Source organism: Halyomorpha halys, unplaced genomic scaffold (assembly GCF_000696795.3).
Source record: "Halyomorpha halys isolate HHAL.00 unplaced genomic scaffold, Hhal_1.1 Scaffold746.1, whole genome shotgun sequence".
NCBI lineage: Eukaryota > Metazoa > Arthropoda > Insecta > Hemiptera > Pentatomidae > Halyomorpha > Halyomorpha halys.
The window spans coordinates 336,714-356,047 of NW_027107304.1; the positions used below are offsets into that span (position 1 = coordinate 336,714).

At 28.8% G+C, this 19,334-nt stretch overlaps 1 protein-coding gene across 4 annotated transcripts in view; it reads left to right on the forward strand.

Annotated features, from left to right (window-relative positions):
- LOC106685814 (BLOC-2 complex member HPS3) overlaps positions 1-18,906 on the forward strand; it is a 37,063-nt gene extending 18,157 nt beyond the window's left edge. For 2 of the 4 annotated variants that reach the window (XM_014428740.3, XM_067045575.1), the window contains exons 8-20: positions 675-793; positions 881-1,033; positions 1,163-1,290; positions 1,497-1,757; positions 3,392-3,503; positions 3,924-4,162; positions 4,277-4,442; positions 5,202-5,360; positions 7,138-7,296; positions 8,794-8,997; positions 10,905-11,078; positions 11,149-11,269; positions 12,929-18,905. In XM_014428740.3, coding sequence (XP_014284226.1) covers positions 675-793; positions 881-1,033; positions 1,163-1,290; positions 1,497-1,757; positions 3,392-3,503; positions 3,924-4,162; positions 4,277-4,442; positions 5,202-5,360; positions 7,138-7,296; positions 8,794-8,997; positions 10,905-11,078; positions 11,149-11,269; positions 12,929-13,116 — 2,183 coding nt within the window. In that variant the 3' untranslated portion in view covers positions 13,117-18,905. Of the gene's footprint in view, positions 1-674; positions 794-880; positions 1,034-1,162; positions 1,291-1,496; positions 1,758-3,391; positions 3,504-3,923; positions 4,163-4,276; positions 4,443-5,201; positions 5,361-7,137; positions 7,297-8,793; positions 8,998-10,904; positions 11,079-11,148; positions 11,270-12,928 lie in introns of all 4 variants that reach the window. The other 2 variants (XM_014428741.3, XM_014428739.3) reach the window with 2 other exon arrangements.
- The last annotated feature ends 428 nt before the right edge of the window (positions 18,907-19,334 follow it).

The window sequence follows — 19,334 nt, forward strand, 5'->3', positions numbered from 1 at the left end:
ACATTAGTACTTCATACATACATAATACATAAAATATTGTATGTTAAATATAATTAAAATATATATTTATAATTTGAATCGTTTATTTTAGATGAGGAATAAATACCAAAAATAAGTTTTGATTAACCGAGAAGAACTGTTTCTATACTAATATTTTAATACTTGAAAATTCCAAAAATCGTAATGTAATGTATGATAACATTCTTAAAATTGCAATACTAAGTTCTACCTTCAGAGCATTGATTTAGTGAAAATAAAATAAGTATGTATTGGTAATGTTTGACTTTATTACCTTTCTAGAATCAGATTGTTGTGAATTTTTTTCTTGCTTATTGATTTTTTTTGTGTATTATTATTATTATCCCTTAGTAATTATTATTATTAATTACTGAGGGATTAATCCAATTCATTTATTTTTTTAAAAGTTCATTATTTGTAGTAGCATAGAAATATTTAATGAATCTATTTCTGATCTAATTTAATAACTACTGATCCATTAATAACTGAATAATAATCCTGAAAAATTTTCAATTAATACCATTTTGCATTTCATTTGTCTGAATATTATTTTTGTTTTTTTCTATTTTTGGAATAAAATGGAAGTATGTTATTGTTTCTTGTGACATAGAGATGAAGTTAGATGACCCATATCAAAATCATTCATTTGTTTTTAGAATCAAGTTGTCCAAGGCTCAGGTCACCTTCCTATTCTGGTCTTGTTGCTTTTAATTGCTTTGTGTGCACCCAGCAAGAAGGCTTCATGTACCATTTTCCTGTTGAGGATGGTGAAGTAGTAAATATCATATAACCTTAAAATTTATCCAATTTAATCATTATTCCGTTAGGAGATAATTACATAGTATTTTTTTTTTAATTTCAGATGAGTTTGGGAAAATGCATTTCGGAATATAATTTCACATCAACGGTGAAACATGTTTTATTAGAACAGTCTTTGCTTCATGCTATAACTACGACTGGTCTTGAAACATATACCCTTAGAACTATCAATGCCATACATATAAATAATGAAATGGTAAAAATAAAAATAAGAACTAAGATTATTGAATGAATGTTATAAGAACTTTTAATTTGTTGATAAAATTTTTATTTATCCTTCTTATTCTGAATTCTTTCTATTTTAGTTGATGCTTTATTTTTTTAGGAAGCTTGCCCTCCGGTGGATGAACCAGTCTGCCTCCTCGGCCTAAGACCATTCCTTGGTGTCGTGGATCTACTTTTGACAAACTCATATGTTGTAGTATTATCATCTTCCAATGAAAAGACTTTGAAGTAACTTTTCTAATTGATCTTCTTCATTTATATGTATATTTTTAGAGTGCTTTATATTTGTATTTCTATAATTGTAAAGCTTATTATTATTACTAAAATTTTGTTATTAAAACTTTAATATTTTTTTCACTTTATTCTTGTCTAAAATGAAACAATTTAATATTTTGCTTATATACTAAAATATATTCCTATTTATTTTATCATAGGAAAAATTCAGCTATCGGTGAATTGACGATTTATGGTCTGAAACTTCCCAGTGTTGAAAGCCTGTACAAAGAAATGCTTTATGTTTGCTCTGGGCATCGGCTAAGCTGCCCAACTGCATATAATCAACTTTTATTAGAAGCACATTTGTTGGTCCGTTCGACTATTAGCGTAACATCCTGTAACCAACAGCAGCCATTATTAGGACAACATCTTCAACTCTATAGAGAATCTTGTGCTCTTCTTTCTGATTATTATTTGACGTGAGTATTCTATGATTCTTGTCAGTATAGTTTTTATAATTATTTGACTCTTTGGTTTAGTAATTCGTAATTTTATAAATAGGCTAAAATATTTATAAGAAAGTAATTTTGCTATATGCTTATATATAATTGCTTGTGGTGTCTGAATGCATTGAAATGTCTCAAGAAAAGGACAGAAAATACTTCATGGTGCTCAGTGATGCATCCTGTGTTTTGTATAGAAATGACTAAAAGAATAATAATAAACTGGTCACACTGTGATCCAATGCTTTTGTATTTTATTTTATTTTTATAACCCCCTTTCTAGTCATTTCTGACATACTAGGATTGAGGGGGTTATCTACAGGGTACCACCCTATTCTAACCAATCATTTTGTTGGACTGCCACAGAAAAAAATTTTCCAAGGCCAGATTTGAATCGACGCCGCTGCAGTTCTGAGGTTGTTAAGACCTACGCCTCAACTTCCACGGCTACAAGTGGGCCTAGTTTTGTATATGGTGCTAAACTTATCATCATAGCTTTTGTTTAAAAACGCATATCCAAAATTGTAACCAACTTTAACATGTAAGATCTATCTACTCCAGTTCAGTTTTGGTTCTTTGTTAGACTACAATTGAAGTGGCTTTACCCTTCCTATCTATGTCAGTATTTCCTTGTATCTCTCCTATTTCAAGTAATTAGAGTTCAATGCCCCTCCTATATCCTGAAAAACCTGTATTTCAAATTCTCTGTCCTATCCCATGCTACCATGTCTGGCCCATCTGACTTCTACCATTCACTTCACCGAACTACAGCGTTTGACATATACTTCTTTAGCTGAGCTACCTCCCACTAGACTACAATTGAAGTGGCTTTACCCTTCCTATCTATGTCAGTATTTCCTTTTATCTCTCCTATTTCAAGTAATTAGAGCTCAACGCCCTTCCTATATCCTGAAAAACCTGTATTTCAAATTCTTTGTCCTATCCCTAGCTACCATGTCTAGCCCATCTGACTTCTACCCTTCACTGCACCGAACTACAGCGTTTGACGTATACTTCTTTAGCTGAGCTACCTCCCACTGGAACTCCATTCCCTCTACCATACACCAACTCTTCCCTCATTTAAATGCCCTATGTTCAACTACCTTTTCCTAGCCCAAACAGGATAAATATCATATTGAATATATGCATGTATTATTTGTAAATATTGAAAATACTTTTTTATTATCTTTTTTTTATAACAAAATATTATTCACTTATTATAATAGTAAGACGTAAGAAGTAAGTGTGATTTGTTCAATATGTTATTTAAATACTGTTCTGGCTAGTATAATATTTAACCTCAAAATTATTCTGAAGGGATTTAGTTCCAGAATAATAAAATTATTTTTCATTTCATTACTTTTAATTGAACTTCAACTACTTCAGTTTAACATATATATTTAAACTCCATCTTCAAACTATTTAATTTTAACTACTTATTAATATTCATTTCACGATGATTTCTATAAATTTAATCATACTTAAGATGAAAATTGAAAAACAAAAATCTCCATTTTTAACCAACTCGATTTAAGCATTTTATTGAACCAAAATCATACTTAACAATTATTTATTTATTTAGTTATTTGTTTTATTATTTTTTCTAAAAGGTCTGAAGCTGAGGAAGATTGGGAAAAAGGTTACAAGTACAGTGTAATGGCTGGTCTGAGTCCAACAATGGTCATGGATCGATTGAAAAAATTAGAGGCTGATGCCAAAGAGGTTATATTTATTTGTTATAAGAAAAATAGTGATTTCTATTCCACAGATATAGATCTGGATAAAAATTTGTTGTGATAAAACTATTGCTAAAATTATCATGGTTATACTTTGTTGATATTGATATAAATAGTAATTATTTTGAATTGATAGATTTTTAACTAAAAAATTAAGTTTTATTTATTAAATAAAATAAACTGAAATAAAAACTATATGAATAATGAAAGGTAAATTTGTTGTGTTTGAATCTTAACCCACAATAAAAAACCAACAAAAGCTACATTATTAAACTTTTATTTATTAATGGTTCTTAATTAAATAAATATTGTATCTGTGATAATTATACCTATAGTTTTATCGCAACTAATTTTTGCCCAATGCTGTACATAATACTATATTGTTGACGCATGAATATGTTTTCAGATGGGTATCACTATTAATACCAAAGAAGGACTGGGTTTTTTCCTAAAAGAATGCCTAATTAAGTGCGACGAAGATTCAAGTCTTCCAACGGGTGCTTTGAATCGGTTGTTAGAGTTAGCTCAGACCCCGCAGCCCGATTCATCCTGTCTTGTCTCCACTTTGGTCCTTCAGTCACAGCTACTCAGGCAATTTTCTACTGAAACTTCTATACGCATTATAACAAGACATATAAAAGAAAGGTTATTTTATATGCTTAATTTTGATAATTTGTGTTTAAATATATTATTGTTTATAATGATAATGTTGGGATCATAACAACCATAGGTTTATTTAATGTTTTTTTATTTTTCTAGTGATGAGGTTGATCCACAAGACTGTTTAGCATTATGTGTTCTTTATATCTCCCGGAGTAAAATAAATGATGCCAGTCATGTTTTAGATATTCTTAGTGAAGATGATGAGAGGTTAATAAACCTTTTGCTAAAATATTGGACACTTCTGTTTGATAGTACTAAGCAAGTAAGTAGTAATTATCAAAATGTGTACATTATTTATTAATAAAAAAAATGTTTTAATCTGTGTATATAAAAGGGAATGATTAAAATCTTTTTCCACATTAAACTTTTGAATCGGTGGTCCGATTTACATGCCATTTTTTCAAAAAGTTTCCTATCGTTATTGAAAGGTTTAAAGCTACTGAAATCCTCAATTTCTCTGGTAGGGGAATAGTTATGAACATAACTAAACGTTTTTGGTGAGTAGTTCAGAAAGTATATGTATTTTTCATATTTATTATATACCAATGAATTTCCCTCTTTCTGAATTAAAAAAAAAAATCATTAAATTCGGACAGTTATTGGCAAAGATACAGTCTATTGAGCTTTGACCCATAAAAAAAAAATTATAGAATTTAGGCAGGTTCTCTTTGAATTTTGTTTATTTTTAATTATAACTTGAACACATTTGATTACATTGATGAATCTAAGCATCTGGTGTTCACAATAACCAGAAAAAACAAAATTCAAGGATAAATAAAGACGCTTCATGGGTTATAGCGGTACAAGTTTTTTATTATAAAATAAATAAATATTAATACAAAATATAAAACATCAGCAGCCATAATTCTAGGATTTTTTATACATAATCTGTTTCATAACTTCATTATGGTATATTGGATTTTTAAGTTTGTATTATGTTGTTTTATATGATCAAAGGGAAATCTGTTATATCTTCTAGCACGTTTGTCAAATGATAGTTTATTAATTTTTTTTTTTTTAGATGAGCAGAAAAAGTAGTTTTGGAAAAGGAGATTGGGATGGCATTACATTGTCTGAATTATCTGTGCTTCTTATAGAAAAAAGGCCTAAAGATCTTGCTATTGTACTTTCCTCTTTAATAATCAATTTAGGAGCTGTGAAATTGGAAGAAATTCTCCAGGTACATAATAGAGACTTTTCTATATCTGTTCAATTTTATGCAAGTGAGAGATGAAATATAAATTAATAAAACCAATTACTACTGAAATATAAATATATGTAATGTTTTTTTAAAATTATTCATTAAATAATAATATTGTGTAATGGTATATTAAATGGCCCTTGTGTATAAAACAGATTGGGAATTTCTAGCAATACCATTGAGAAATCTGTGCCATATTTTTCTGATGTGACTAACTAGATTTGTAGGGAGCTTGGAAAGGGGATCAGAGGAGAGGTACATTTCTTCGATATTCATTTAACCTGTTATTGAATGTTCTATATTTTCTTTGGGTAAGAAAAATCTATCTCAATGGTATAAGTACAAGTTAGCATCAATATGGAAGACGGCTCTATTGCAGGCTAAAGCCTATTCAATGGTATCTCATCCAGCTGTTTAGGTTTCAGCTGGAGAGAAGTACTTAACCTACTGCTGCCACAAGATGAAACCAAACTTAAGTTTTGGGTGATCCATAAGTGGGATCTCTAAACTGATTGAAGGCAATATTTTGGGAGAAGACCATTGAGAAATAGAACTGATGGTGTATGGCTAGCCTGAAGTGGAGTACTCTGAGAAAGTTTTTCCCTGCCATCCAGTCACACCCAGCAGCAAACTGTATCCTCTGTTAGGTTTCCCAAATTCTTATTGGGTATGGTAGTTTTCCAAAGCTATGTTATGTTACCCAGCTTTGGAAAACTTATCTGATCGATCCAGCTACTGTGTTGCCAAGTGGTCATGACCTGCACTGCTGATGAGATACTGAAAACTATTATAAGTGTCAAAAAATTTACAAAGGAAACATTAAACAAAAACTATCTTAATATATATAAACTAAACATAATTTCCTGTACAAAACTCAGAATTTTTTATTAAAAAAACTCCTTTTATTTACACACTTATCCTCTTTATTTACACAATATATATACAAATGTAATTTGAACTATAAACAATTTTTAATAACAGAGATCAATTATAATAACTAAAAAACAGTAGGATTGGTAATCGATAAGCCATAGACAATGTCTCTGGAAAACAGTCGTACAACAATACCAGTTTGTGTATTTATATAACATTGTATGGGATACGTAAATATAGACACTTCTGTTCTGTTCTATTTTATTGTATTAGCTGTTTTCCTTCTGTTTGTTCGTCTCAAAATTTTAGTCCTCTTGGATTTGATACTAGTCATATAAGTTGTCTGTTTCTCATATTTTTCCAGTATTTAATATCGCATTGATTGCACCTTATTTTTGACTGCTAATTAATATGCATGTTTCTAATTCTAAGAAATAGTATATTACCTTCTCAAGTATTTTTTGTCTATAATTTTATTTAATTATACATTTTTTGACCAATGATTGTGAGCTTCTAATTCTTTGTCAAAAGAAAATAAATTAATAATGATAAATTCCTCCATTCATGACGTTTTTAAGGACCGTGGAAATAAACTGTTAACATTGCTTTTCGAAAATGTAACACAAATGAAAGGTCTGAATATGATGAGAAATACCTGAGATATAAGAAAATAAGACATCTCCAACCAGAGAATTGAAAAATCCTAGGAGAGAAAACAAGAACATTGTAATAGTCTTTTAAAATAAGCAAATTAAACTAATGTAAATTGTTTTAGTTAACATGCTATATTTATCTCTGTTTTCTTTGGAAGTTTTTATTTAGAGTATGTTTACAGAATCTTCCTATTGCGTTGATTGATATCATCCATTGACTTTGGTTTCAGGTTTTTTTAAATTACCTGCCGATAAGAATGAGTAGTGGCAGCTCTTCTGTCACTTATGTTCTGCAAATCTTCTTGGAGAAAGTGTTTTGCGGTTGGTACGCAGTTGATCCATCTTGGCACCCTAATCCAGACAACATTGCGACACTTGATGGCCTTAAAGTAAATAACTAATTCATTTTAATTTCTAAACTGTGATTATGTATATGTCTTTCATTTTTATTATTGATATTCATTAAAGTTTTAATTTGATAAAATCATCTGACTGTATTGATTAATAAATTATGAACTCCCTTTGGCAGTAATTATTAGTAAATTTTCATAATGGGTATTTAATGTAGTATGTTTTAATAGAAACTGTGAATTTACTTGTTAGTTCCTAAAAGTATATAAAAAAATACTTAAAAATAATTGAAGGGCTCTGGAAAAGAATATTATAAGACACATTAACAAAGTAGAGCAGTTTTGAAAAAGTCTAAAACTCTTATTTATTGTTTTATATAGTTCATATTCAATTCAATTGTAGATAAATAAATTGGAATTATGATGCTAGACCAAAAAATACAATAAATAACTATATAGAGAGACAATATTTTGCACAAAATATTTATTTTCCTTTATGCTTTTTTTGTTTCTGAAAATTAATTCACTTTCTTACTTTAGTTTCTTTATTTATTTAATCAATTTTACACCACTACATCAACATTGCTGATGTTTCATTTGTTCCGTCTATCTTCAGGGGCCTTTGATTTCTTCTTTGTATTCTCTGATCATTTTTAGTTAAATCTTTGTTTGAAATTTTATTTTAAAAAAATTATATAAATCTTTTTTTATTTTCTTGAGGCTTGTTTCTTATGGTGGATAACTTTTCATATATCAGGCTAGTTTTCTTCACAGATTTCTTCCCTTTAACACACCCTTTAATCAACATTGCTAGTGTTTCATTAGCAATATTGATGTGCCAATGTAGAATTGATTAAATAAAGAAATTGAAGTAAGGTTAATTTATCTTCCAAAAGGAAAAAATTACATAATAACCTTCGAAAAATAAACCACTAAATTTATTTTCTAGAAAAATTGTGACTTGTCACATTCTTGTTCTAAACCGTTCAATTTTATGAATTATTTTTTAATTATTATTAAATAAAACCACATTCTGGCCCTCCCTTTTTTTTCCCCTGTTTACTGACCAAACCTAGTTCTTACTGACATTTTATATATGCTTTTCTTATTATTTGTTTTGATATTTTTATTATTAAATATATCATTAAAAATAAAAATTTTAAATTGTTTCTTTACATGATTTATTTTTTTAAAATTTTTCTAATCAGGAACATGGTTTGCCAATGCGTGGGTTCAATAATTATTGAATATCCAGAAAAATATTTATTTAGAAAACATCAAAAATACAAAAAACAGTGTAAATTTATTAATTAATGCAACCCATTTGAGGTGATGCAATGAGGAAACAAGAAATAATATTTTCATGTAATTAAAAATTGTATTTAATTGTAATTAAATTCTCTAAGCTATTGGTGAAATGAAAATATGGTTAAAGATAAAAATAGTGGAATCCATATTGGCAATTGGAAACAATGGTCAATAAACAGTTAATATCATTATAATATATACTATGATTTTTTGCTTAAATTTTTTTAGATATTGATGAGGTCTTACCTAAGTAATTTAGTAGTTAAATCTGATCTTGGAAAAAGTTTAGCTGTTGCAAAACCTGAAGAAAAATATAGTAAAGAAGTAGAGAATATGTTTGGTGGGAAAAGACCTCAGTTCCTTGAGCTTTTACCTCCATTTAATAATTCTGAGACTGATCGTACATCTTATTCTACCTTGCTCAAACTTCAGGTAATCATTAAACAACTTACTATAATAGTATCACTAACTTCAGGTAAACACTGATTATAGGTATGGATATTTTCTAATATTAGTGACGCAAGTTTTAAAATATATTCATAAAATATGGCAATACTCCAATGTATCTCTTATAACCCTTTACATGAAAAATTATTGAACATTGCGAACAATTTTTTTTTTTACACTTTTAGCTGCTTAATATTTAGTTGTGGTGTTGTTTTTTGAAAAAACAAAAAATTTAACTTGGTAATAGTAAGCTAATACAATATATATATATATATATATACCAGTGCTCGTTTTCATTAGTGCTAACAGTAAAACTGTAAGAGCCAATGAACAGTCACTGGCATACTGTTCATTGGCTCTTACAGTTGCTAATGCCAATGGCAGTTGGCATACACCATACATATGGTGTATGATAACTGTGTTGTTGAATTTTAAATCTCTTTATTTATAGTTTTTTTTTTTTTTATAATAAATAAACGTTTTAACATTTATTGGTCATAAGTCACCTCTCGTGTGACAACAGTACTTTGGTACTGTGGTAATAGGTCACATGGGAGGTGACAAGGTAAAAAATGTCTAAAAGCACTTCAAATTGGATACAATTTTAAATTTGTGGGTAAATTTTCTTTTAGGGTTCATGGTAAATTTGTTTTGGGGGCCCAGGGTGGATTTATTTTTGAAGCCCAAGGAAGGTTATTTTTGGTGGCCTGGGGCTGATACAATTTTAAATTTTTGGACAAATATATAAGAACATTTTCCCGCCTATCGTCATTAAATTTGGTAAGGTCAATATGTTATGGCAATTCTCTGTCATGGCTTATAGATGTGTCATTTAACGCAATTGTTTTGTACACTACATTATTGTAACTATCAAATAGTTTCACCATATTAGTGGTTAACACTTTGATTACAATAATGGAAAATGTACGATAGTTTACGGCTTTAGGCTTATGCAGGTGATAGTTAACGTGAGTTACTTCACTGATATTCCTTGCACTATCAATTAATACGCCAGAGCTAGTGGGACAGTGCTATCATGACTGTAACAATCATACAGTTGGAGTTATAGAGATTCTCCAAGAGTGGGTAAAGTGGTGGGATTTGTTGGGTAAAACGGATATTTTCAAGGTGCTGTGCAAGTTTTTTTCAGTCTGGAGAATCGTCATCACTGCTTATTAGTTTAGTATCCTTAACAGAGCAATTGACATCTCCAGTTATTTATCACTCCCTTTTCTTAATAAATAATTATTTGAACCTCATATATGTGTAAAATAAATTATTTCTAACAAAAATGTTGCTCTTACAATACTGAAAATTTTTTTTTTATATTTACCGGAATCAGCTACATCCAGGTGAGAGTGACATATAAAAAGATAAGGACTGAAGGGTTAAAATTTTATAAATGTATTTATTAATTATTCCAACTACTCATTTATTTATTTACTTATTTAATTATTAATTAAATTATTAAATTTTTCTATATCTTCTAGATTCAACAATAATAATTGTAATATGTACTCTTTTTGGCTCATATAACTTTATATTTTACTTCTTCTATTTTGTTATTTCACTTACATATACATTTTCTTTCTCACTTTTATTATAATTTTCATGCATGTTTATGCATGTATACTAGATTTTATTTCCCCCTTTCATAACTTTAATATTAATACGTTCTTATACTGCTTTTATCTTCTTATATTTTAGTTGTTATTATATTTACACTATAATTCTTCTTCCCATACTACTTATGTTATGTCCCTATATTATTTTTTATCTTCATATTTTCTTGTTATTCTGTTCTTATTTCTTATTCATTATGGTTTCTATCTTTGTTTTTGTACATAGTTATCAATACTCATTAATTAATATAATATGAATTTTATTTGCAGTGCCTTCTTTGCAGTGGTTGGTTGGATGAACATGTACTTTTAGAATTAGTCCAGTTTGTAAGCGAGTTTATACCAGAAGATATTGGTTTTAATTTATTGGTTCTTTCTCAACCACATAAAGCTGTAGAAATGATTGCTTCGAAGTACCCCATGGTTTTGCCTCAGTATGCTATGGTCAGTATTTTGAATTTTTTTTCAAAAACAACAAGACGGTGCTCAGAAATATTTATTTATTTTTTTTTAGGATATGCTCTCAACAGAACCAGAATGGAAGCATCTTATTGCGACTATTCAGTCAAAAGCTGATGAGGAATCCGAAGTTGACAAAGAGAATGATGTTAAAATTTATCCTCAAATTTTAGATGGTAATGTTTATCTTGTGATCTCAAAAATGTAATGCAAGGCATGTCCAGAAAGTAAGAGTACTCAATTTTTTTTATTCACAAAAAATTATAGGATATTGTAGGTATATATGTTACTTATTTTTTCATGTAATTGCATGTTATCGAATTCTTAGGCAGATGGGAAACCTGTATGCCACCACTTTGATGACTCTCTTTTTGTTTCAATGGTGTTATGAGCCATCCATGTTTCATCACCAGTCACAATGGAGCTCAAAAAATCCTTCTCTTCAAATTCAAATCACTGGAGGAACTCGTACTAGCATCACTATTCAATTTTTGCTGATCTGTCAGTTGTTATGGAACAAATTTTGAGAACATTTTTAAATATCCCAACATTTTTGTAATTGTTTTGTGTAACAAAGATCTGGAAATTTGTGGAAATATGGCAGAATTTTGATCCAGTATCAATTAGGGGTCTTCGTGAACTCTTGATCCATGCAAAAATTGCAGTTATTTTTTCCTTCCACAAAAAAAAATCTTATGACAGCATGCACCTCGCACATGACGGGATTTTGCATTAAAATATTTCACAAAAACTGACCCTGCAAGACGAGTCATGGTACTGTGGTGGCTCTCTGGTGTTCGTATTTAGGAAATTCTCCTACCTCCAACTTTAAAAAAAAAAATTCACAGTACTACACACAGTGGTGGAAAGTGTGAAAAAACCTTCAAAATTAAATTTGTCTAATCATGTTGATGAATGTGGTTTCTTACACTCAAATACCTATAAACGAATTCACCGTAATATGGTTCTCCCATCAAACAATATTTACGAGCTGTAGACCTAATCTTACTGGCGTTATTTCAGCATTGGGAAAATGTGATTTTTTACGAGTTGTTTTACATTATGAAGTGAGTGACCTTCTTAGAAGTTGTAACCAAAATAAGGTGAGAACAATAATCAAACCAACTACTATGAATCAGAATAACATTTTATTTATAGGAAAAAATGACTTTAATGAAGGAAAAATTAAGATTTATTTATTTGCACCTGAAAAAAAACAACACATTTCATTGAATTCAGCACCCTGAATAACATAGGAATTCAGGAGAATTACTTAAGATTTAAACAATTTAGAGGTTTTTGCACAAAAGTGGTGTTTCTCACCACTGTGCGACAGCCACAGTACTCTTACTTTCTGGACATGCCTTCTATTTAGAAGATAAAAATGGTCAAATATGTTCTACATACAGCAAAAGAAAAAAAAAATTATGGAATATGTATATACAAAAATAACCTTTGTTAAGTTAGATATTTAATTGTTCAGTTTTTTACCTTCTATCAGGCATCTGCTAACAAAAAGGAAGGAATATATTAAGTCAGGGCAGGTCAGTCTAAAATGTTGACTGAGGTAAGTAATTGATACTTTAAGAATGAAGATAGGGAATTGAAACTTAGTCATTAAATATGTCGAACTATTCCTCTTTACAAAAATATCTCAGAAATAATCAGATAATTCATACTATAATAAAAAAATTTGAAAGTCTCAGTATAAACACAAGTACACACTTATCCCTAAGAAATGGAGTAAGATTGTAAATGACATTCAGTCTTGTGTTTAGATTGAATTTTATCAATTATTTTTATGAGATAACCTAATTCTTTTATTTTATTCACAGAAGTCCTTAATAATCTGGCTCGGAGCTTAAGCTGTGAAGTGTTCACAAGGATCGTTCCACCGGGTAAAGAGTTTGAAGGCTATATATTGACCTGCCAGCAGACAGCACATGCTTCGCATTTGAAGGAAGTGATCAAAGTAACAGGCCACAAGCTCATGGCCACGCTGAATATGAAATCGTTCACCTGAGCCCAGCTATTGTCAGATGCTCTTCAGTATCTGCCCGAAGGTAAAAGGTTTTCCATTGAGTGGGGTCGGCCTCCTAATCCTAGTCACTCGTCAAGTTCATTTTCTCACTACAGAAACTGAGAATTGAGGTGATAATTTTATATTAAGTACTGATTAATGTTGTCATAATACTCATTTTATTATGGTATTTATTGGAATTAATGGTGCTACTAACTTGTCTGTATACAAATTGATATTTGAGATGATAATCATTCATTATTGGTGCCACACGTTGTACTCAAGTTAACTCTCTCTTGCAGAAAATTATGAAGGTAAGAGAAAGTGTTCATATTCACTTTAAAATTTATGAATGACATTATAAGATCATTTATTTGATCTATTGATGTCTTCAAGTCACAAGTTCTCCCAGCTATTTTAGCTGATAGTAAAATTTGCTATGAAAATATATTTCACCATTTTTTTTTTTTTATAGAATCATTGTGTTAACTCTAAGAGCTATGGATAATTTAAATTATGGTATATTGCCTTGTATGTTTGTTAACATTGAGTTTTTATTTTTTTTATTTATACTTGATAATGGTCTATACTCAGCCATAAAAAGAAAAATTTGTACTTCTTTTCAAGGAAAAAAATATTTTTTTCTTCCATTATATGAATAATAAAGTTATTGAAAATTAAATTGCATCGTGGGCTGGAATAACATTATGTATTATATAAACGATAATATCATTGCCAGTTTGAGTTTAGTCCAGAGTTTTAAAGTTTTACTTTTACATTGCTATACATGGCTTTCAGAAATAAAAATGATGGAAGGGAGAATATCGATGTTTAGTGAAAAGGTTTGCAGCTATCAATTGTTATATGTGCTCTGTTTTGTTTTTTTTATGGCTGAGAATACATATATTTATATGTATACACATATTGAAGTAAGATGAAGTCATAAAATTTATTTGAATGTTATATATTTCTAAGTAAAAGCAATTTTCGTATATTTTTTAAATTTATTATATTTTAGTTTTAATTACTTGATCATGTACCACCAAAGAATTAGTAAAAGCTAGAATTATTATGCGCAATTGATGTTTAGGGTATTCATAAAAATGATAAAATGCTGCTTGTTACAGTTTCATGTGAATAATTTTATCCCTAATTTTGAGAAGACATTCAGAATTTTTAGCTATTCTGAAATGACTGTTTTGTTGTGCTTCCAAACTTTAATTCAATCGTCGTTAGGTAAATTATAAAATTTGAGTCTGATTGTTTAGAAATATTTCTTCTCATATGGCTCTATGTTAGATATCTTTTCTTTAAGATCACTTCCAATTGCAGCTTCGTCTAATTGATTCTAGATTGAACACCTGTGTTAAATGATGTAGTACTATATATAATATGAGTTTTAGTCTTTTTTAGTTAAAAATGTAATTGCTTTGAGTAAGAATAATGAAGTAGGTATAATCAAAGGTTTGTCTAGGTCACAAAAATGATATTAGTTTTTACTATTGATTATTTTAAAAAAAACAACATAAAATATCAGTTATGGCAGCTTTTTTGTTTAATTTTTAATATTAAACTTCTTTCTGTGTATTTACCAGTCTGTTGTATATGTTCTAATTTAAAGAATATGAACAAACAATGTTATTTTGAAACCCATTGTAAAAGAAAAGAAGTTCTTTTCCTTGGTATATTATTAATTTAGTCTTCTCGATAGAAATTACACTATCCTACACTGTCGATAATATTATCTTAAAAGAGAAATTTAAAATTGGATTTGAAATGATAATTTAAATTTCTTTATTATAATTTATATGTACATTTAGATAGCTCAAATATTTTATAATCTTAAGACCCTTCTAAGTTGAAAATATTATTTATTCATGGTAATATTTTGTAATGGTATATTTTTATTTAAGCTAGTTCTTCTTTTGGTCACACTGTAGTGCCTTAGTGTAGGGAAGCATCCAACCAGAACTAGCACTATTCTTTGTTTCTTGCCAAGCTCCTGGCTTTGCGGGATATTTTCACCTCTTGCGCAAACGGTCATTGTTTTGCAGTTACGACATCCTTGTTCAGCCTGAAGATGTTATATTATCGGGGTTGTAGTTTATAGTGGATTTTGTTAATCTTTCATTTTGACAACATGACCCAACTACTTCAGCTGCGAGTCTCTAGGATCCTATTGGACCCTACGACCTCTAGGGTCCTTCATCAAGAGGATTTCTAGTTCTTCCCACATCCTTCTGAGAAACCTCATTTCTGCAGCTGTCACTGAAGATTAAATGAAGACATAAGTAGTTCTTGATGAAAACAAATAAATATATTTTCGTACATTTGTGACCTTTGATTTAATAAGGCTATACATTTAAATTTGTCTAATGAAGATATTGTTTTTAATAATTTTGGCTTAGACTAAATTCAGTCATAGACATCACAGTTTTTTTCTTTGATTTGAAAAATAAAAATAATTATTACTTTTAAAAACTTTTTTGAAACTTCTTTACCGAGATTGTATAACTCAAGAAATAAAAAATTATATGGAAGTAAATTGATTTCGTGACACGAGATGAAATGGAAGTGTTGGGGGAAGGACAATGCTGGTCAGTTCTAGCAGGAAAATGTTTATATTATAGTAGGAGTGCAGGAAGTTGGAGGAGCTTAACAATCCTGGCAGTGCAGGTTCGATCGAGTGATTCCTGTTATCTCATACTCTACTATTACAATATTAAAAAAAATGTCTGCTAGACTTAGACTTGAAGAGGAAATGGCTGTTCTATTCTAAGAGAGAATGCTGATCGTTATTAATAAAATTTTAGTACATTATCTTATTTGTAGAAGTTTCACACCTATCAACCCATCTACCGCTATTAACTTTCTTTTTTGACTGACTGAATTTTCTTAAGTAATTTTTAAAATATTCAAGTTTTAAAGTTTGAGTTATTGAGTTGGCTATATGTGTTTTTGTATATACATAACCTACACTACTATACACTACTAGCTTCCTCCAGAGGATCTCTTCAAAAAGTTTAGAACTTATTTTATATATTTTTTTGTGGAATTTATAAAAGATATGTGCAACCTATTACATAGTGATTTGATTTATTGTTAAGTGTAATAACTTATTAGCATCAAATTGTATGCAATACAACAAAATTATAACATAGTGGCTTTTTTCAGTTATTCTCACACAGAATGGCATTTGCATCTGTTAGTGTTGGGAATATTTTATTAAAATTTATCAATTGATTATATAGATTTTTGGGTACATTTTTCCAATCTTCCTTGAAAAAATCTTCCATATTCATGTCTTCAATAATATCTAACACAATGCCTCCATAATAATTAAAAACAATATTGCAATTTTCTTGATAGCTTTCCATATGTTTAATTCATCCACAATAGACATGATATATACCAAATGATATGTTTCTGTACAGGCTACTGTTATTGTTCAACTATTGGAGGTAGGACAGTTTGTAGATTTCGATCTTATAATTTTTGTTTTTTAGGGAAACCATTCATTTAATTTTTTCCTAATTGATAAATGGAAAAACATTCGTTTCATTTTTCGTGATTGATTAATGACATGGTTTTTCATCATTTCGTTGGTACCAACGACTACCTTCTACATTTGTTGCACAATAATTATTAACTATGCATTTACTGAATTTAATATTGTTCCCAATTTATATATTTTTTTAAACTAGAAAATTAATTGTACCTGTATATGCCTATGTTTTCTATGAAAAAAAAAAAGACACAAATTGTACAAATATGACAAACATTATATTATCATATTAAATTGTTCTATTTTTTTTTTTTTTAATATTACGAAACAAAAATACTATTGTTATCAGTCAAATCAGACATCATAATAACTAGTGCAGAAAAAGTGGATTGGTTAATAACCTATCTTAGCTAATTTAACTCAGGGTTGCATTCAATGCTGATGTATATTACATGAGTCTGGACCATAACATAAAGGTGCTGGAAAACTGTTCTAGCACAAGATGCTTGAGTACTGTTCCACCACATTTTGCCACTTCGATCTCAGTTTATTGAAACTTTTAATGTTAAATTATTACGAAATTTATTGTCTCTTTCTCTCTTTAATTTTCAGTTTTCACCTTTATTTTAAAACTTAATGAATCATTTTATTCTCTGTAAGATATTTCTTCCATAATTTTTAGATATATTAAAGCATGAAGACATCTTTTTAAAGGGATCTTTGTTCCATATTTGTTATTAATCAAAATTAATATATTACTTCCAACTGTTTTTTTATTAACAAGTAATTAAATTATTTGTCAATTTATTAAATGTTAATGATTTGAAATATAGTTTATGTGTCAAAGTTTAATTGTAATTGCTTTATGTAAGTACAAATATAATTATAAATTAACTATTTTGAAGTCTCTGTGTAACTCAAGATAATCATATTGTATATAAGAATTAAATTTAGAATTTATTTTGGTTTAATTTTTTTCCTTGTTACCTATTCATGGAAATATTGATGGTTTTTTGTATAATCACTTTTAATTTTGTGGCTCAAATGTAATAAACCTGTCATTATTGATATGGTACCGTAACTATTAGAAATGGTTGAATGTTGATTATAAATTACCCCTCTACCTACACTGCCAATTTGGTGGTTATAAACCTATTTTACTAGATAGGGAACTGTTCTTATTTGAACTGTTATTTGAATTTACCCTTTCAGAAAACAATAATATAAAGTTTCTTATTATGTTATTAATAAACATTATCATATTATAATATTAATAATCATATATCATATTAAACTATGACAAATTTCTTACAATCTTAAGGTAGTGAAATAAGCTTTATAAAAATCCAAATATCTATGAAATTGTGTATTAGTTGTTTATTGTGTTATTAGACTCTTTTCTTTGTGAGGCCTTCAGTTGTAAAATAAATTGGAAGAATGAAAATATTTACAATGTTAATCTTTGTTAATTAAAACTTTTTACCTTCAACCATGAGTCATCATAACTTAATATCAATAGTAATCTCTTTAGAAAACAAATATCCTAAAGATTCTTTCAACAATTTATAAAATCAACCTTAAAAAAGCCGGTGATGCTAAATACTTCAATTCACAAAAAAGTTCAGTTACCACGTTTTACGACCTAATGCCTGATATCTCCTTAGCCTAAATATGAAGGCTCCATTAGCTTCTATCTTAAGTTTTATGAATATATTTCCATGAATGGGATAATAGCTACATCAATTTGTATTTTTATGATTTACTATATAACAAACCATTTATTGTTCATTCATTACATTTTCAATTAATGGCTAATGTTTAGTTTTTTCAAATCTTAAAATATTATTTGAAATGATAATGAACTAATAAACCAAGTATTTTTGAAATAAAAATTGACATTCTTACTTATTGTTTTTTATTTTTTTATAGTTAAGTATAGACATGGAAAAAAGATCTAATCCACTAATACAATTTTTAAAATTAATAATTTTGTTTTGAAGTATATTTTAGTCTTATTTCCTTCTTATTTGACTCTGCAATTATATACATGATTGTAGCAGCATATTTAAAGATGTTATGTAGATTTTAAATTATGTGTTTTAGGCTAGAATCTTTTTAGCATAGCTACAACCAGCTGGAATATTTTATTCAATTTATTTTTGTTAACAACTATATTAGGCTTTCAGTTTTTATTTTAGTGAGCATCCATTTTTAAGACATTTATGGTTATTGTTCTTTGATTTAATAAACTGTAAGACATATTCAAGTCTCTGGTATAAATCAATGTTTTTAAATTAAATTTTGTATAATACTGAAGCAAATGGACGAATGTCTCTAGTTTCCCACATTTACAAACATCACTTTGGATATAAAATAATTTTAATATTTAATCTTACTGTATATTGCAACAAGTCTTAACTGAAATCGTAATTGAAGATAAAACTTATCAAGGTTGATTTTCATATTAAGTATAATCCAGAAAGCTTTTGAGGCCCCTTACATGGTTAGTCGTAATGACAGTAGAGGTTCAGATTTATCGAGTAGGGGTAACATTGATGGGTTACCGAGAATATTTGAAATTTGATCATTAAAAATTTGAAGAGCACTAAAACAGTGAAAGGGGAGCTTCTTTCGTTATTGTGCATTTTACTTGTACTCAAATGCCATTACTGATCAAAAGAGGGCCATTCGTAGCCAAGTGGGTTAAAGTGCCAAC